This window comes from Neomonachus schauinslandi, chromosome 9 (assembly GCF_002201575.2).
Source record: "Neomonachus schauinslandi chromosome 9, ASM220157v2, whole genome shotgun sequence".
Lineage (NCBI taxonomy): Eukaryota > Metazoa > Chordata > Mammalia > Carnivora > Phocidae > Neomonachus > Neomonachus schauinslandi.
This window is the reverse complement of record NC_058411.1, coordinates 5,269,673-5,289,655: the sequence shown is the minus strand read 5'-3', so window position 1 is coordinate 5,289,655 and position 19,983 is coordinate 5,269,673. Positions and strand designations below refer to the sequence as shown.

At 61.6% G+C, this 19,983-nt stretch overlaps 2 protein-coding genes across 2 annotated transcripts in view; one reads left to right on the top strand and one right to left on the bottom strand.

Annotated features, from left to right (window-relative positions):
• The window catches only part of CCNK (cyclin K), a 28,480-nt gene extending 27,564 nt beyond the window's left edge, over nt 1–916 (top strand). Inside the window, 1 exon segment of the mRNA XM_021679691.2 lies at nt 1–916. This exon segment is cut by the window's left edge and continues 100 nt beyond it. Within this exon segment, the coding sequence (XP_021535366.2) occupies nt 1–183 (183 nt within the window). The 3' untranslated portion in view covers nt 184–916.
• Nucleotides 917–1,301: 385 nt separating this feature from the next.
• The window catches only part of CCDC85C (coiled-coil domain containing 85C), a 75,424-nt gene continuing 56,742 nt past the window's right edge, over nt 1,302–19,983 (bottom strand). Inside the window, exons 3-6 of the mRNA XM_044917939.1 lie at nt 10,501–10,608; nt 6,101–6,196; nt 5,243–5,341; nt 1,302–4,618 (exon numbers count right to left, since the gene is read on the bottom strand). Coding sequence (XP_044773874.1) covers nt 4,529–4,618; nt 5,243–5,341; nt 6,101–6,196; nt 10,501–10,608 — 393 coding nt within the window. The 3' untranslated portion in view covers nt 1,302–4,528. The remainder of the gene's footprint in view (nt 4,619–5,242; nt 5,342–6,100; nt 6,197–10,500; nt 10,609–19,983) is intronic.

Sequence of the window (19,983 nt, the reverse complement as noted above, 5' to 3'; positions counted from 1 at the left end):
CCCCCACGCCTGCCCCCCACCCATGCAGTCCCTCCTCATCCTCCTCCAGGCCTGGGCCTGCCACCGGCCAGCTACCCACCTCCGGCCGTCCCCCCAGGAGGACAGCCACCCGTGCCCCCACCCATCCCCCCACCTGGCATGCCTCCCGTTGGGGGGCTGGGGCGGGCAGCCTGGATGAGATAACGTGATGCCTTTTTTTCCCTGTTTTTTTTAACAAGTTTTTCTAATCAACTCGAAGAGTAGTTTAAGTGGGTAAGCGGCAGGGTACCTTCTATAATGCTAGACAGTTGCAGTATGGGAAGAAACGGCCCGGACCCGAGTTGAAGTTGGGGTGGTCCTCCAATCTGGAGAACGGGGCCAGGGGCTTTCAGTATAAGCCTGCACAGCGCGTTTCGAGCCGACCGCGTGCTTGGTCTCTGCTCGTGGCGTCGGGGGGGTCCTGCACTGGGTTATTTGTACTCGTGAAAACGTTAACCAGCCATATTGGCTCAAGAAATAGCTTCAGTAAGGAGTGAATTTCCTTCTAGAAATCAGTGCCTATTTTTCCTGGAAAATCCATTTTAAATAGTCCAGTTCCATCTGAAGTCAAGCTGTTGTCATCGCTTTCATTCCGTGACGTTCCCTCCCAACACCCAGTAGGTCAGACGAACCACTTTTTTGATTTGGAGATATTTACATTCTTTGTATTAAACTTATTTTGAAGGGGTTGCCTTGTTGGATGGCTTTGTTCTTTTTCCTCCAGAGAGAAGGGGAGAAATGTACTTGGAAAGTAATGTATGTTTACATCAATTTGCAAATTCCTGTACATAGAAATATATTTTTTAAGTGTGAATGTAACAACATACTGTGAATTCCATCTTGGTTACAGATACGGCTCCTTCGGTCATTTATCCAAATAAAACCCGTTCTGAAACGACCCTTTTGTTTCTTCTGCACAAGGTGGGGCCCCAGGCCGTAAGCAGCCCCAGGATGTGAAGTCCAGAGGGACGCTGGCCTCGCAAGCCCCAGGCCTGACCCCACGTCCCCCAAGGTAGCGCCCTTTTGGGTCTGTCCTCACGGGCCAGCCCCCCACACCCTGTGCCTGCATGGGCTCCCCTCGGAGGAACCCGGTGCGTTCCGAACCAGCGTGGAAGTGTCAGGCGCCCGCGCAGAACATGGGCTCCTAGGACCCACAAGGGAGCCGCCGTCTGTGGTCTCCAGCACCGAGCCGAACCCCCCACCTGAGGTGCTCCCAGGGGCCGTGGCCCTCTGCCCGGCGGACCCCCCCGAAACAAGCACTGCGCACCCACCAGGGAGGCTTGCCAAGAGCCTTTATTTATCTAGCACAAAGTATACACGATCACAATCTTCTGTTCCTCCTTTTACTAAAATAGTTCAAATCAATGTTTTTACCACACTATCAAAAGTTCTATCTCTTTTTCTCTCCCCAAATCAAAGTGGTTCAGTGGAAGGTAGAAACGGGCACAGGGGTCCACAGCTCCCAGCTCCTCCTGGAGCCGGGCGAGGGGCTGGCCCCGGTTCCCACGGCAGTCACCCACCATGGAAAACAGCATGGCTGACGGCCCGGGGCCAGGAACCGAACATTCCAGCCCAAGTCCAGAAAGCAGCACAAATACTCCCCCCTACAGTATGAAAAATATACACCTCTACCGCTCTGCAGTCATGCATTTAGCTTGTTTCTTAAAAAAAAAAAAAAATCAGTAGTATGTATTTTGTTTCCTCTCAAGTTTCCAAGAAAAAAAAAATGAAAGGTCACTTTTTTCTCTTTAAACACTGATGTGTAGCTAGTAACTTTTGGATAAAAATGTGCCACCCTAAAAAAAATGTGCTCAGCAGATTCTGATCCCAGGATGGGCTTGGCCACCTGGCGTGAGGCTGGAAGGGTGACATCCATCACAGTGGGAACTGAAGCCCCAGTCCAGGTGTCACACGGGGCTTCAAGATCTAGAATCAGAGTATCTGAAACGTAAAGGGACCTTTATGAAAGGGCACCAAGTTCAGCAACACCCCTCCCCCCACCATGAGCTTCTACAGCTAAGGCTCCGGAGGGGAGGAGGGTCACCCGATGTCACCAGACACACGTCCGCATTGCTGGCAGGGCTGGGACTCGTGCTCACCTGGCCCCTGGCCGCCCCTGTCGTGAGGCTCCTCTGACCCTTCCCAGCCTGTGGGCTCCCACTGCACCCACCCACCCCCTGCCCCGTGGGGTCAGGCAGGGGTGCTGCTGGCTTTTTTTTTTTTTTTTTTTTTAACAGCTTATTACGTTAGATGACTGTCACAGGTACAGTTCTATCCTTGAAAGCCATCCCCATGCACTTGGCTCAGGAACACGAGCAGCGGTGGGTCTGCGCCTGGTTCTGCTGCCTCCATGGGGCACAGGAGGGTCCAGGCAGAAACACTCCACCTGACCCCTGAACGGCACCACAGCATGAGGGACAGGGTCACTTCCTTCCGGAGCGGGGACGGTCCCGTCAAAGCTGTTCTTCCCTGGGTCAGTTTGCAGATCTGCAGATACCAGGAGCCCTTACTTATTGCTTATTTTCAGTGATGGCCAAGCCAACCTGATCCAGACATGACAACTGGGCTCCCAGGTGTGGCTTCCACACAAAATGGACCCATCCCCCGCCCCCCCGGGCTGCTCTGTGGTTCTTTGGACTCCCAAGATCCAGAGGGGGGCTTCTGCCCCCCAGCTCACTGCCCACTAGGGCAAGAATTGCCTGGTACCATGACCAAGGGTGTTCCCCAGCTTCAAATGCATACCCCTAGTGACAGGTAGCTCACCACCTGACCTGCTGGCAAGCTCCCTCCAGGAAGAGCCCAGAGCTCCCTGTAACACCCAGGGCAAGAGGAACATGCCTGTCGCCGTCACCAGCACCCACTTAGCACTCCCTGGGCACAATGAGGGCTGCGAGCCTTTCCCCTGAGAGTGTACGACCGACCCAAGGGCGCCGATGGCCGACAGATGGCGGGAACGGCGCAGAGTTCCCGCTGGGGCTCTAGGAACAGGGTGGCCTCCCCCACCCCCTCGCCTGGCCCCCGTCCGTCATGCGGGCCTGGACGAGGCCTGCCTGCTGCAAAAGCCATCTTCTGGGCTCTTCAAGTGCTTGCGGCACGGAGCTGAGCACCACCGGACAGTGGAGGAGGAGGGAGGGACCGAGTGGCCGTCAGGGCGAGTGCCAACAGCATTCACGGTGGCCCACCCACCTCCCAGCATCCGGGAGCTCATCTGTAATGTGCCCCCGATCACCCACCCTCTGGGCCTCACCTTCCCCACCATTTCAACGTTTCTCTATCACACTCTATAGTTTGTACACGGTCATTTACACCGAAGGTCTCGTTTGATCCCGAGCCCTGCGAGGAGGGCCTGAGGCCGTCCCTTCCCCAGTGGAGGACATTGAGGCTCAGAGAGGGGAGGTGACAGCACCTTTGAGGAGGCAGCAAGGAAGTGGAAGCCCACTCAGTCCCCGGCTCCACCCAGCCCCGCCAGCAGCGGCCTCTGGCTGGATGGACCACCTGGGCACGCGGGCCGTGACGGAGGCCCAGGCTGAACAAAGCCGGTGGCCTCGGGTGGTGAGCACGGCCCAGAGAACCTGAGACCTCGTTTTCCCACCAGGGGCCCAGAGAAGCTGAGTGACTTGCTGAAGGTCACACAGCCAATTAAAGCCAGAGCCAGATCAGGCTCCTTCCAGAGAGGGCAGAAGTCTCCTAAGGGCCAATCCGTGCAGCTCTGTCCACAGTGACCCTGGCTAGGGCCGGGCTCTGGGGGCTACCAGAGGCCCAGCTCAGCCCGGTGCTGCCCACCTAGAGAGAGAGCGCGTGGGGCTCAGCCTCCTACCTCCCTGGCCCGTCACGGGAACCACAGAAATGGAAAGGCCTCGGGCACTGGGCAGGAGGGACCCGAAAACCTAGGGCACGACCTGGCCCGGGGTGGGGGAACTCTGCAGCGAGTGTGTGTGTTTGGGGCTGGGGGCAAGAACCCTGAAACCAAGCAGCAGCTTGCAGCAGGGAGCTGGGCATGGGGGTGGGGGAGGGGGGTTGCCAAAGGAAGGGCCTCGGGGCCTCCAGCCGGCCACACACACCAAGCTTCCCTGTCCGCGACTTGGGACGCAGTGCTCGGTGAGCTGGTGTTCAGGCCACAGCGGAGGGGTGAGAAGCGGTGCCCCCTGCATCAGGTCTCGCTGCCAGTGGCCTCTGCCCAGCGCGGGTGGCAGCCAGGGGGTGAAAGGCTCCCCTCCGCCAAGGCCGGGCCCAGCCTGGGGTGACCCAGGACCCGGCGTCCCAGAGTAGCCTTCGGCCTCTCGGCAGTGGGGCCCCAGAGCAGGAACGAGGCTGTCGGGGCCGCTCCGCCGTGGGGCCCGGCCAGCAGCCTCTCGTCTTCCGTGTGCTGGTGTGTGAGGAGGGAGACGGAGGGTGCCCGGGCCACGGCGGGCGGCGGCCTATGTACAATTCACCACAGGAAACGAACGTGGTGGCTGCGACTCGTCCTGGGCGCCCCGCGGGGCCAGTCCACGTCCACGGAGGCGCGGCCCTACAAAGGCCCCTTGAACTGGTTCCCAGACAGGTGCTGCCGGATGGAGGGCTTGGAGCTGGCCGCGTCTCCCAGTTTTCGCCAGACCACCTGTGGGCGGGGGCGAGCTGTGAGTGCAGGGCCCACCCGAGCCCGCCCGCCAGCCCCGGGCACCCACACTGCCTCGGGCCCCTCAAAATCACCCACGTCCCCAGAGCCATGGGGCCGGGAGGGGAAACTGAGGCCACGTGGGGTCGAGGCAGGAGGCAGCCTAGGAGGCGGGGGTGCTCAGGACACCGGGCCCCCGGTGAGGCCCAGTGCAGCCCCCTGCTGGCTCCCACAAGGGTCCAGAGAGGACACACACCGGCCAGGCGGGTCGGGGGTGAGGCCCCCCCTGGCCTGGGCGGCCACAAAAATAGCCCGGCTTCCAGAAGCAAATGCAGCCCCAGCCTTGTAGGGGCTCACCTGCACCTCTGGTCTGACCGCCACCTGTGTGACCAGCAGCCACCCGGGGCCAAGGGGTGGGATATGTGGGCTGAACGGGACCCGTCCCAGGGGGCTGGGGGCGGTGCTCCAGGGACGGACAGGCCTGCAGAGGTCAGGGCCCCCCCTCTCGGGGACAAGTGGGACAGGCTGTGGGGTGAGGACAGGCCAGGCCTCCAGGTCCGCGGCGCTGCCCACACGGGGACCCGCCCTGCCCGCACCGACGGGCCCCGGCCCCGGGAAGAGCCTCACGTTGCACATCTCGCGGACGATGGCCTTCTCCTTCTCACTCAGGTCCTCCTCACAGCTGTCCTGGAGCTGCCGGTCCAAGTTCTCGTGCACCTCCAAGACCTGCGCGGAAGCGGCCGCAGGGTCAGCGGGGAGGCTGCACACGGGAGCCAAGGACCCTGAGCCTCTGGGTCCCAGCCAGGGTCGGGGGGCATGGAGACACCCGACGGGCCGGTCCTCTTCCCTCACCCCAGCGACCCTCCGCAAGGGAAGCCACACCCCCACATCACCGCTGGGGGCAAAGCTGAGGACAGGTCACCTGGGAGCAGGGACGACAGGTTGGCAGGGGGGACTACCCTGGGACAGGTGCACTCACTGCAACCCAGGGCCCCTGGCTTGGATGAAGTAACACTAGGACAGCACCCACTTGCACACGTGGGGTCACTGCCCGCACCGGCTTGCGTCTACGCACACGAGGGGGGAGGGGCGCAGCCACGGCAGGCGTGGGCCGGGGAGCCACCCCCCCCCCCCCCCGCGCTGCACCTGCAGGCGACGCTGGGCCTGGGAGGCCGGAGCCCGAGTCCTACCCCAGCCCTGCCCCCACCTCTCCGACTCGGAGGGAGTGCCCACCCGCCCCCTTCCTGGCCCAGGTATCAGCTTCCCGTTACTGGGATGGCAGACAGGTGACAACGTGTGGCCCACTCGGTCCTGCTAACCCACACCTCCAACGCCCTCCCCGAGGTGTTCCAGGCGTCCGGGCCGCTCCCCTCGCGCCCTGCTGCTCAGACACCCACGGACTCCGAGCAAATGTGGGGTCCTTCCGCGTCCCGCACTGCACCAGGGACCTGGGGGCCCCCCGGGGGAGCGGGCTGTGGCCCTCACCTTCATGGCATGCACAACAGCCTCTGGCTTCTGTCCCGCAGAGCTGTAGCCGGCGGAGGGGGGCGAGGACAGCTCCGGTACCAGGCAAGCTGGGCCCTGGGGAAAGGAATCGCGTTTTAGCTGGTCCCGAATGGCTCCCGGGTGGTGGCCAGAGGTGTGACCAGCAGCAGGAAGAGGTCCCTGGGCCCACGCAGGCGGACAGGGGTGCTGAGTGACGCGGAGAGGAGGCAGGGTGTGAGGCCGGCGCCAGGACAGAGGACAGGGCGGCCGCCCTCAGAACCGCACCCCACCCCGCAGGCTCCTCTCCACAGCCCAGGGCCAGGGTCTGTTATCTGTTGCCCAGAGGAAGTGAGTGCAGCTCACAGAAGGGCAGGAGCTGCCAAACATCCCCCAGCAAGCCTCAGGAGGCCTGCCTCCAAAACTGCCACCCTTCCCCCGACGCCAGGTGAGTGGGTTAAACTAGACCTCACCCTCACCCCCACCCCCACCCCCACCCCCACCCGCAGGGACACTCCTCTAGCCCGGAGCCCCGCCTCCCTGCCCTGAGCTTCCAGCCGGTCTGGCACCTGATGGATGCCACCAAATTCAGCACCTTCCAAAACTAAATATAACTAAAATAAAATACAGATTATATTTATTTATTTGACGAGAGAGAGAGGGAGAGCACAAGCAGGGGGAGCGGCAGGCAGAGGGAGAGGGAGAAGCAAGCCTCCCACCGAGCAGGGAGCCCGCTGCGGGGCTCGATCCCAGGACCCCCGAGATCATGACCTGAGCCCAAGGCAGACGCTTAACTGACTGAGCCACCCAGATGCCACTCAGTGAACACTTTAAATGGCAACCAGGCATCCAACTCCCCACAGCCCGTGGAGCAGGGGACAAGGCCAGGTGAGGAGGGCATCGGGACTTCTGGTGTTGGGCCCACCTATGTCAGAGGTGGCGTGTCTGCCCAGGGTCCCCAGCGCTTTTCCACAAGGATTCCTGGCCCAGGTGGTGTGCCTCGGGCTGCAGGGGGACCCCAGCTTAGGGTCCCATAAAAGGAGTGCCCAGACAAGGACGCTCCCCAGGGCCAACAGAAGCCAGGAGGTCAGAGGACACTGGGAGAGGGTCTAACAGGAGCCAGCAAGTGCAGGAGGCCAGACAGAAAACGCCAAGCACCCCGGCCAGCATGTGTGCAAGCAGGAAGGGAGGCGGTCCGGGAGCCGGGGTTCCCAGCACATCCGTCCCTTCTCTGAGTCTTGGTTTCTTTCTCAGTCACTGAACCCCAGTGACCAGGCAGACTTGGTGAGCTGGTTTATACGGCCATCACCCTGGGGGCCTGCCCAGCCAGGCCACGCTGTGTGGAGACCCTCAGGGCCCAGAACTTTCTGCCGTGGGCTAGCTCCTCTGCACCCTCCCCATCCGCCCACCCTTCTGGACCTTCTCCGGGCTCCACATAGAGGATGGGCCCCATAGCCTTGGGGGCCGGGAAAGCTGGGCTTGGGCAAGGCTCTGCAGGCTGTGACCTGAAGAAGGGCCCAACCCACTCTGTGCCTCGGTTTCTTTGTCTGGACGATGGAAAGGGTTCTTGTGTCCCAGAGGGGTTCGGGGGAGGCAGGTGGAAGGCAGAGAAAACACACACACACACCCATCCGCCTGAGGCCGAAGGCTGCGCTCCCTCCACCATCAGCCAGCAGGGGGCGACAGCCACACGTGTGCGGCGTGGGAGGCCCCAGATGCCTGGCCCCTGGCACCTCCGGCCTCCTGTCCCATCTGTAAGGGGCCAGGGGGCTGCACCCTGGAGCAAAGGCAGGAAGGAAGCCAGGAGTGGCCGGGACAGCCTTTTCCGGACCCCCTCACCAGGCTGCCAACGAAGCCCCCGCGGGCCAGAGGGCTGGTACTTGTGGGGCACTCCCCACGCACAGCTCCCCCCGAAGACCCCTCGGGTGACACCTCCCGCTTCCTCGGCACCCCCCCCACCCTCACCCCCAGGGCAAGCAGCCCGCTGAGTGCTTGCAACCGTGATGCCATCTTTCCGCACCCCCGTGTGACAGGCGAGGCCAGGGACAGTGGGTCTGACACAAGGCCATGGCCAAACCGCTGGTGAACAACGGGGCTCAAGCCAGGTCTGGGGTTCCAGAGCTGGTGCCCAAAGTGGGGAGACCAGTGTGTCCCCAAGAGAACTGAAGCCACACATCCACACGTCCACTTGTCCAATGCTCGCAGCAGCGCTCCCCACGACAGGCGAAGGGCAGACACAGCCCAGATGTCCAGCCTCTGCTGAGCAGAGCTTCCGCCCCCGGAACATCGCCCGACGGCACAAAGGCACGAGCCTCAGGCCACGGCAGCGCCGACGAGCCTCAGAAACACGGCGCTCCGCGGAAGCGGCCGGTCACAGCGGGTCGCCTGTTACAGGGGTCTGTTGCTAAGAAAAGTCCAGAATAGGCACGAGCGCATCCGTGGTCGCCGGGCCGAGGCAGGGGAGAGTGGGCAGGGGCTGCTAAAGGGGGCGGAGCTCCTCTGTGGGGTAAGGAGATGTTCTATCTTGATAACTACACCAATCTGTAAATAGGCTAAAAACCAGTGAAGTGTGTGCTCAAAAATAAAGTCAACTGACCAAAGAGAAAAAGGGCAGGAAGACCAGTCTCCCCCAGGGACCTGTCAACAGGTCCTCCACAACCAGCTCCTTCCACGGGGTCCTGAGTCCCCGGGCCGGCCAGGGCCCCCTGCACCCTGCCCCACGGCCCCCGGGCCGGTGACCCTCATAGGGGAGAAGCTGGGGGGGCCCTGGGCAGACACTCAGCCTCTGACTCAAGTGGGCAGGGAGTGGGGAAAGTGGACAGGGACAGAGGTAGGGAGGGAACCTCTGGGCCTCCACCTCAGCCCCGGGCCCTCCACTGCTGCCTCAGCAGCCTCCATGGCTGTATCTCCCAGAGCACCCCCAACCCTCTCTGTGCACCCCAGGGACCTGCCCCCCAGCTTCGGAGTCGCTTCACCCTGACCCTGGCCTCTAGGCCCGGGGGGGCTCGGCGCCGGCGCACACATGCACTACCCTTCACAGCCCGACCCCACAGCCACTGGCCATCGGGGTTCCCACAGAATGAACCGCGCGGCCGGCCGGACTGGAGGACGGGGGAGCCAAGCCCCACCGCAGCACCCCGGGCTTCTTGGGGCCCTTCGGCATGCGGCACGGGGAGCCTAACTCGGCCACAGGCTCCCGGAGGAATATCTGGGTGATCCGCCTGCTCAGCCTCAGCAGCTGCATCCCTGGAGGTGTGAGGGCCTCAAAAGGGAAGCAACAGAGCACTTGCCCGCAGCCAGCCGTGGCCCCAGCCTCTGCCGCCAGCCCCGAGGCCCCCGAGGCTTTGCAGGGGCACCCCGGGGTCATCCTTGCTGACCGGGGCCGTGGGGAGACAGCGGTGCCGGGACCCCGGGGCAGGGGAGGGGGGGGGCCAGGCCACATGCCCACCTGGCAGAGTGACCTCAGGCCAGCCCGGCGGCTCCTCCCTCGTGCCCTGGGGATGGCCAGGGTCCCTGTCTTGCTCGTGGGGCTTGTCCCAGCTGGCTGCCCAGAGCGTTCAACCAAAGCTGACAGCTCTGGTCACCATCGTCCGCAGCTCATGCGGGAAAGTGTTTGGCGGGCAGTGGTTTTGCACGATCATCACAATGGAACATTTCATCACCCCAAAAAGAAACCCCATTCCCATTAGCCATCCCCACTCCCCCTCTTCCCAGCCCTCTACAGCCACTAACGTGCCGTCTCCACGGACCTGTGTATTCTGGACATGTCACACGGGGAGCAGTCCTGGCGATCCATCCACATCCCAGAGAGCCGGCCCCGCACACCGCCACCCCTCCGTTTCCCATGTGGGGCAGCCCCAGAGCCCAGGACCACCCTGGAGGACCCCACACTTAAGCTGCCCCCCGAGCCTCGGTTACAAAGCCTGGGTAGTGTGAATGCACTGCCCCAAGCCCCCATCGGGCATCCTTCCCCGCCCACCGTGGCCAAGTTCACAGACGCGCGGCAGCTGGGCCGGGGCAGCCTCTCTCGCGTGGCCTCCAGACACTGGCCTTCATGGCCACGTCACTCTGGTGGGCCTCCACCTCTCATCAGCACGCTGGGCCCGCACAAGGCTCCTAAGGCCAGGAGCCCAGCCCCCTTCCTGGCAGCGGGGGTGGCAGGGGAAGAGGGAGGAAGGCCACTCCGGCAGAGCCCAGGCTCTGACCCTTCACCCTCGCCTGACCCGGAAGCTGCTCAGGCAGGAGACAAGGGTCCCAGTCCCCGCTCAGCCACAGACCGTCCCCTGGCCCGGGCAGGTCACGAGACGGGCTGAGCCTCACCCCTGCACTGGAAGGTCAACCAAGGATTCTGGAGGCTCGGGGTCCACCGGTGAGCAGTGCAGCTCTAGGGGAGGGGCACTTACGTTCTGCAGGGAGTCCTGGTAGGAGGGCGGCAGGCTCGCCAGCTGGGACTCCGAGTGGTACGGGGAGAAGCCTTTCCGCAGAGTCCGGAACTCTCCAGAGCCTGCCTGCTGGGGGCAAGGAGGGACAGGTTAGAGGTGAGCGGCTGCGCTGAGGGGGCCAAGGACCGTGCCATCAGGACAGGGCAAGCTGCTCCTGCCTGCCCCCCACCCTCGGCAGTGGGCTGCACCCTCCCTCCCCTCTCCCTGCGCCATGGGTCCTCAGGCCATCACGTGCTGGTACCACGAGGCCAGGGGGCTTCATTTTGCCCCCCAGTGCACGCTTTATCGCCGTTTCTTGAACAGAATAAAGCGGTAAATGAGTATGTGGTACTCCCTCCTTCCTCTGCTCCAGCCTCCTGCACTTGGGGTCCCCGCGCCTGGCCTGCGGAACACTCTCTCCAGCCCCCGGGGTCCTCCCGCCTCCCACGGGTAAACCTGACCCTGTGCGCTGCTCAGGCTGCCCTCAGCCTCTGCCATCAGACAGGAGCTCCCAAATGTGGGCCCGGAGCCTCTCCCCTCTATGTCGACAGGAACCAGTGCCCGCTTAGGAAGGAGGGAGGGGGAGGTACAGAGGGGACGGAGGGAAGGAAAGAAGGAAGGAAGGGAGGGAGGAAATGCCCCCAGAAGCTGGGGGCTGGGGGCTGGGGGCTGGGATCCACAGAGGGAGGGGACCCAGGGGTCACGCTTAATCCAACACAGGCCCTCTGAGAAGGAGCCGTGGCCTTTTGGGCCCTCTGCATCACTCAGAGCCCAGGGGGTGTTTCTGGCCCAGACATCCTTTTCTACTTCAAAGGAACTGAGGGCACACTGTTGGGCAGACAAAACACAGCAGAATGTCCCCTAAGTCCCCAAACAAAGCCTGGAGGACAGGGGCAGGGTGAGCAAGACAGCACAGCAACCACACCTGGGGGTCCCTCCCCCTGCGCACCAGCCCCCTCCCTGCTGGTCCGGAGGAACCCACACGCAGCCTGCTCCCCTCCTGCCAACTGCTGGACCCAGCCCCCACTGCTCACGAATCTCTAGCCTCACCGACTCCCTGCGTTCTGCTCTCCCATCCCCATCAGACCCGGGTCCAACCCCCTCGGTCTCAGGGGCTGGCTCAGGGGACACACAGCAGCACTCTGGAAGTGGCTGGGGGACTGGAGTAAAAACACAATGAAGGCAGGTGCCCGGTGCAGGCTGCCCGGGCAAACATCAGAAAGCAGATCCATGCAATCGCTCGCCTGCTTACCACCCCCATCCAGGCACCTGGCCAGAGCGGGGGACATTCCCATGGCCTCCGGGAGGAACTGAGTGTAAACAGAGGTCACCAAGAGGCACAGAGGGGACAGAAATGAGGACCCCCCTCCCAGGGTGGCCCCTGAAGTGTGGCAGGGTATCCCCAGGAACCCTTAAAATGTGACTGCCACACCCCTGATTATGGCCAGCTGCTAACCAGAGCCACGTTAGTCCTCCCTGGCCCAGCAGACGCCCGATCTAGTGGAGCCCCCCTGTCACCAGGCGCCAAAAACACAGAGGCCACAGTGCCGACCCTCACTCCCCACCTCGGGGGACCCCTCCGCCCATCAGGGCACCTGTGCCTCCCTGACTCGCCCACCGTGGGCGGGGACGTCAACCCAGCTTCACTCCAAGGCAATTATCTTCCTGGCCAGGCGTCTGTGACACGTAGAAACTTCTCCAACGGACAGTGTGTTCTAAACCCAATGATACCGAGCATCTGCAGTCAGTGCCATCAGACCCTCGCCGGGCCCTCCGACTCCATTCTGCGGGAGCATCCCCCACCGGCCTTGCCAGGCTGGCGAAAGGGACCAGGTGTAAGGCTCAGCCCAGCTCACACACACTGACATTTGGCCACGCGGCCAAGGATCTGAGCCACCGCCCAGCCCTCTCCGGCCAGCCCCTGGGACTGGAACAGCTGGACGCTGCCCTGTCCTTGCCCACACCGTCTAGATCCTCCTCTGGGCTGAGTCTCACCTCCTCCACAGCTCCTCTGGCCCGGGACCAAATGGGTTCAGAAGCAACTCATGTGTGTTGTTACTGAAAACACAGGTTTATGTTGCTTCCTCCCCCCCACCCCCGCCAGATAATTTCCTTGGGAGGACATGTGTGTACAAGGGGGCGGGAGGCGGGTTTAAATGAGTGCGTGCAATTCCTACCCCTGCCTTCAGCGATCATCAATAAATATTTGCACGTCCACAGAACTTTATTAACGACCCACAAAGCTGGCGGGGAAAACGTACAATCTCTCATTAGGGGCCATGTGACTAATGATGCATCAACATGAGGGACCATAATTGCACTTCAATCCAAATTAAAAATTCTGGGATTTGCCTGTTGGGTGCCCTGGAAGAATGAAATCCCTAGGTTTTATCACAGAGGAGAAGTGGAGCTGAAAGGGCCTTCTGGGGTGGCTGGGCCTGCATCTGCAGGGAGCGCAATCCCAAACATGGGTCCCTTAGGACACAGGGAGAAAGGATCTGCCACGCAGAGTGGGCGGGACTCCCACATCCTTAAAAGTAAAAGAAACATTGAGTGCAGACATAGACTTGCCCCTTCCCACTGGGAGGGCGAGACCCAGGAGCCGGCAGGGCCCCCAAGTCCACTTAAGGACTCTGTCCAGGGCTGGCACTGCATCGCCACCCGGCTCGAAGCCGGCGTGCACTCAGGCGACCCTAGTCTCTCCGGACCCCCGCGGTCCTGCGGTGAGCTCCCCTGCCATCGCCTGCCAGGGGACTCCTGGGGAGCACCGTCAGAGGGGTGCTGGAGCAGAAAAGGGCCACGTCAGGAGAGCGAGGGAGGACCCTGCCCACCTCCCCCACCTGCCCACTTGGGGCTCCTTGTCTGGGCAGCAGCTGCGGGTGGGCTCACTCCGGGCAGTTAGTCTCGCCCCTCCCTCTTGCTCCCAAAGGGCTTGGATCCCCGCGGGACCGTGTCACGCAGAAGCAGCTCCTGAGTGCACCCGACAGGGAGGCAGGGTCTGACAGATGACACGGGGACTGTTGTGGGGGCTCTGGGGTGAGCAGTAACGTAGGGGCGTCCGGAGACCACTCAGACCACTGGACTCGGGCCAGGAGAGCTGGGCGAGAAGGGCCACGGAGGCCGCGGGCTCCTGGCTCCGCTGCTGTGTCATGTGGCGAAGCTGCCCGCGACTGCACGCTCAGAGAGGGCAGGGCCAGGGCACCCTGGTGGTGGTCAGCTCCCAGGAAGGGACGGGAGGGGACCCACAGGAGACAGAGCGGCACACAGCACTCGAAGCAGCCCCCACCCCAAACACCACTGCACACGCATCCCACCAGGCGGCTCTACCTGAAGCCAGCTTCTCGGGCGGCCGTAGGGACGGGCCAACTGGAAGGCAAGAGGAGTGGTGTCACCCAGCAAACGCCAGCCACGACCCCCACCCTACCCCCCTCCCCTGGACCCCCGGGATCTCGGCTGGGCCGGGGCGGGCACCTCCGGAGAGCCCCCACGTTTTTAGAAACCCCCACATCTACAAGGACTGACCGGGCCCCCCGGCCCGCTCATAGCCCTCCCGGGGCTCACACAGGGACCCCGCAGCCCCGGCAGGCTGGCTGCCCTGGCCCAGAGGCGCCCCAAGATCCCGGCACGCCAGCTGGCAGAGGAAGGGAGGGGTGCTGCAGGGCCGCTCACAAGGGCACCCTGCCACTACCTACCAACTGGACTGGCTTTCTCTCGTTGCCACTTTAGTTTTCAGAAAACTCATTTGCAGACCATTAAGGAGAACGCGGCTGCTGCGTGGCTGGGGTCCCAGAGGGTTCTTCCTAATTAGCGCTCAGAGCAGGCCGCGGACGAACCACGTGTGGCTGGTGCATGGCTCATAGGACTTCTCCGCAGGGGACATGGCACCGCATCCCCACGCCCCATGCAATTTCCGGCCCTAAATCCCAGTTTCCAAACGTGGGGGTGTGCGTACTGCCCAGGACCAGTGGCCTGCAGCTGACGGGACAGCACACGGCCCAGGTCTCATCCGCCACAGTGACCGTCGACCCTCACAGGTCCCCTCAGCAACCCAGTACTGGTTCCAATAAGGTGAGCGAGAGACAGGCCACAGGACCCCGCAAGAGGAGGTGAGGGGGCTTAGTGGGGGCACAGACTCCCCAAATCCAAATCCCACCTGGGCTGGGTGAGTCTGAGCAACTCCTCAACTTTCCAGGGCTCTGTTGCTTGCACGTAAATTGGGGTCAAAAAGGGCGCCCAGCTGCTGGATGGCCCATGACTCTCACTGCTGGCCGGCCCTGGACCTTGGTGCTTTGCAGGATCGTCCCTTTAAACCTGGGGTGGGCACCACTGGTGTCCCATTTGACAGATGAGAAAACTGAGGCACACAGACGTTAAGCGCCGGGCCCAACGCCGCCCCGCTGGTAAGGTGGCACTCGGGCGATCTGAACCAGGCCCTGTGGCTCTGGAGTCCCGGGCTTGGCGTTGACGGCCACCCAGCATGTGGCTCACAGTGGACAGTGATTAAGCCTCGGGCACAGAGGGGACAGAGGTGGAATTCCTAGTCTCTTTCTGCCCACGTTGCTAGCCAGACCTAAGTGCTCAGATGCTGGAAAGAAGAGGCTTCCTCCCTGGCCGAGGGAAAGCCTGGACCGGCTCTAAGGTTCTGCTAACGGAGTAATTAAAGCCCTCCAGAGATGCAGAGACCACCCCACTCACAACAGAGGGAGCAGGATGTGACCACCAACCCTAGACACCAGCCAGGCAGAGCGGGGATGGCTCAGAGCCGGACAACCGGCGACATGTCACGGAAGACACCACCGCGGAAATACTGGAGGCCAGCTTCTCTGGAGGGTTTGGGCAAGGGAACCAGCCACTCGGGATGACACGTCCTCCTCGGGCACTCAGACAACAGGACTGAGGTCCAGCACGGGCTGAGATGGTGGCAGACTGCTCCCCTGTCCCCCAGCCTGTATGGCTCAAAACGCAGACAAGGGCCACGGAGGAACCGTTCATTCAGGGACGGGCCAGGCCTGAGCCCAGCTAGGTGGGCTCAAGCCTGCCAGGCCTCGAACATCACAGGTCCCCGAGACCAGGGAAGGGAGAGGCGGGCAGGCACCGCACTGGGCAGCCCCCAGGTTACAGTCACCATGGCGCACGCTGCACTGGGCATCACCGTCACCCCCGTCTTCCACGTCAGGAAACCGAGGCACCGGGACAGAAGGCATGTTGCCTAAAGCCACAGTGCAGGTGAGTGCTGGAGCATGGGTCATTGGAACTCAGGTTCCTCCAGGGCCCAAACCCACTTCCTTATACAATTAGGCCCGCCACACCACTGCCGCAGGATGGACTGTGCCCCCCCAGGTTCATTTGTTGACCCCATGGCCCCCAGGACCGTGAGAAAGTACCTTCCGTCGCTGAAGCCACCCAGCGTATGCTTTGTTACAGCAACCCTTGGTGTCGATCTTGGGGTCACTTGCAACCTGAGCATTCGAGCAACCCTGCACGGCATGGCACAGGGGTGAGGAGGAGGGGGGCGGGCCTGCACAGCCACCTCCACTTCCCTCCACGGCGGCCCATTTGCCCCACGGGAGATCCGCTCAAGCACTTCTTGCTCTTTTGAAAAGCCAGCTCCCAAGATGTCCATCGACAGATGAATGGATAAAGAAGATGTGGTATATATATACAATGGAATATTATGCAGCCATCAAAAGGAATGAGATCTCGCCATTTGCAACGACGTGGATGGAACTGGAGGGTATTATGTCGAGCGAAATAAGTCAAACAGAGAAAGACATGTATCATATGACCTCACTGATATGAGGAATTCTTAATTGTAGGAAACAAATTGAGGGTTGCTGGAGTGGGGGGTGGGGTGGGAGGGATGGGGTGACTGGGTGATAGACACTGGGGAGGGTATGTGCTCTGGTAAGCGCTGTGAGTTGTGCAAGACTGTTGAATCTCAGATCTGTACCTCTGAAACAAATAATGCAATATATGTTAAGAAAAAAAAAAAAAGAAGAAGAAGAAGGTAGCGGGAGGGGAAGAATGAAGCGGGGGAAATCGGAGGGGTAGACGAACCATGAGAGACGATGGACTCTGAAAAACAAACAGGGTTCTAGAGGGGAGGGGGGTGGGAGGATGTGTTAGCCTGGTGGTGGGTATTGAGGAGGGCACATTCTGCATGGAGCACTGGGTGTTATGCACAAACAATGAATCATGGAACACTTCATCTAAAACTAATGATGTAATGTATGGGGATTAACATAAGAATAAAAAAACATTTAAAAAATGAAAAGCCAGCTCCTGGGCGAACACGGAGGCTTCATTTCTCAGCCCAGCAGGGGAGGGAACCGCGGGAACCGAAGAAGCCAGGCCCCAGCGTCAATGCCAGCTGCCCCCAGCCCAGCGCAGCCCAGCCGGGCACAGAATCCCCAAGAAAAATACTAACATGTGCGGGGGGGCCCGAAATGAATCATCACGGAGGAAGCAGCTGTGTTGACGAAATTTTAAAGCCAACGCAAGAAAAGAAAATACGAACTGCAATATAGTAATTTACTTCTGTGAACGCGCTGGCACGTTTTTAATTAAAGCCATTTTGGAGTTAAACAGAGGCCATGAGGGGAGCGGCAGGGGCAGCGGGAAGTGGGGGCCGCAGAGGCTCGCCGCCCTCCTGCCCAAACCCTGAAGCCACGTCCCCTGAAGGTGGTTCAAAGACGAATCCTGCTCTCTCCCGCTTCTCGCCAAAAGGCAGGTGCTCTCCACTCTCTGCAGAGCTGGAGGTTTCTGTGCAATTTGATTTCAGTGGCAACACTTAAGTGCCAGAATCATCAAATCCGACAAGCCAGGCCCATGAGGTCCAGGCCAGAATCCCACCCCTGGCAGGAATCTCTCTCTTTCTCCAGGATTCCCAAACGTGGTCATCCATCCCTTGATTACCTCCAAAGATGGCATGCTCACTATCTTAGTGAAGCAGAACTTCCTTATTCTGGGCAAGAGCCAGCCTCCCCTCCCAGCCTCGGACTCTGGGTAGGGGATGGCCAGGGGTTCCCCAAGATGTATCCACCTAGTCCAGCTGTGCTAAGCGCTGGAGAGGCAGATGTGACCACAGAGAGCCAGCAGCCCAACCCGAGTACCTGACAGTCCAGCAGACGTGGGGGCCAAGCTCCCCAAGGGAGGATCACAACAACTAGCAGCTCACAGGGCTGAGAGCTCAGACTAAGTGCCGAGCCCCCCTAGGGGTGGTTGGGAAGGCTATCGGTAGGAGGCCATGCCTTCCTCCTGAGGAAGAAGAAAAAGTAAACCCTTTCTTCCTTGGACTCCCCTAGAATGAGGCCAGGACCATCATCGTGGGCCTGCAGCAGCCCCCTATGCACATGAGTCCTGCTAGCTGGGACAAGGAGATGCTCAGGCCTGGGCCTGGTCACCCCTGTACCCCTAAAGCCGTCAATTACACACGAAGTGTGTGAGTGCCCATTTTCCAGGTGAGCAAACAGAGTGGTGCTATCTGAGCTGCCCCAGGAATCCAGAAGCAAGTGAGATGTGAGTTGCCACCAGGAAGCCGAGAGCAGGCCAGGGGGCCCCTCTCTGTCTCTCTCTCATCTCTCCTGCTTGGCTCAGAACAGTGGCGCCCCCCTCTGCAGCCAGCACCACTGGCCCACCCTCAAGGCCAAGCTCTGGTGACAGCAGGTGCTAGGGACAGCAGGAGCCCCACCCATGACCCCGGAGACATCCCGCCAACGCCAACAGCTCCCGGGTGCTCTTGCAGACTGTAGGTTGAGGGCCAACTCTTTTGTTGCAGCCAGGCGCACAATGCACTGTGGGGGCCAAGGCCCCAGCACCACGGGGCTGCCCCCTTCTTGGGATGCTGGGTGTGGACCTAACACCCGCCCACTGGGAGACCCTGGGCAGAGTCCCGCTGAGGAAGAGACCAGGGAAGGGTCCTGGGTGCCCCAACCCCAGGACCCACACGAGCCCACACGGCTACCATCACACCAGCTTGGCTTCGTGAGGCTTCATTCATTCAGCGAGAAAGGAAAGTTCTACCAGAGAAATAAGACACTTGCAGCCCTTTGTGCTGGATGCTTAGCTCCCAGTACTTGCCCGCTACTGGCCATAAGCCAGAAAAAAGCTCGTTCTTGTCCCCAAATCCCAGTCTAACCGCCTGCAGCCAGCAAGCCTGGATCCCGGCAACGCTCTGCATCCCTCCATCTAATGGACATCTTTGCCAAGCAGGCCCGGCCCAGGCATGGAGGACAGAACCCTACTGCTGCTGCCTCCGGGCCACGGCCCCAGGTCTGACCCCTGGGAGCAGGTCTGAGCAGGCTTGGGGGTGGGGCGCGGCCAGACAGCTGCCATGCCCTGATGCCCAGACACAGGGCCCCTGACAACCTCCCCCTCTCTACATGTGCGCATGGGGCCAGTGGGCACAGCTATGGGGGGGCCTCCCTTGTGACACCAGGGGTGCCCCCAGGGAGGAAGGAATAGAAGGGCCACCCCTCCATGGTGTGCACATTTCCCCCAAGTCCACGGCCAGGTCCACCACTGGGAACTGGGGTGTATTTTCCCAATGGGACAATGTGGCCCGGGACAGCAGGGGCCACGGGGCTGGGGACACGCCTGTCTTTGTGGAAAAGGGGCCACAAGCAATGCCCAGTTGGACCACAGAACAACATGGCACACAGCATCCTGAATTCGGGGCTTTGGGCACTCAACCTCCTTCTCCAAGGGAACCATGAAACAAAGAACAGTCGGATGGGGACAGACTCACGAGGCCACTGACCCAAGGCTTCGGGTCCAGATCGTGGTCCTGGCCTTCATTCTGCTGTCCAGTGGCCGCAGCAAGCAGGACAGGTACGTGCTCCAAAGCAAAGGGCCCCGAGCCTTAATGCTGGCCCCCACCACCCCCACTCCTCCTGGCATCACTTCGGCCTCAGCTCCTGCAGCCCAGCCCACGCCAGGCCCACATGGAATGTAAGGTGCCCCAGCCCCCAGCCAGATGAGACCCAGCCCCTCCCGGCACTGCCCCCCCAGCCCCGAGGAGCCAAAGGAGCCAGCAGGCCTTGTGGCCAAGCCCTTCTGCCACACAGGACCTGAAACCATATAAAGTCACCGAACCAGCCTTGCAATTCAATGCCTGGCTCCACACCTGAACATGGGTGCAGTGGCCTTGGGGGTGTGGAGGAGTCGGGGGTGAGCCGTGTACTCGGCCCATCTTGCTAGGCTGTGGGAACTGCCCACGCAGCCCACGTAGGGGTGAGGCGCAGGACGGCAGAGGTGGGGGCTGTACTCCGTGCCTGGGCCCTGAGCCTCCCAGCAGCCGCCCAGGAGCAGAGAGGGTGCCGTGGGCTTCCGAGCAGGACAGTGGCGCCAAGCCTGCTGGTCGCCTAGCAACGGGGCCAGGCAGCTGAGCCCTCCCTGGGGTTGATTCCCAGAGAAACGCTCTGGGCATTCTGGCCGCCACTTGGCTGGGGGGGGGGGGGGGGGGGG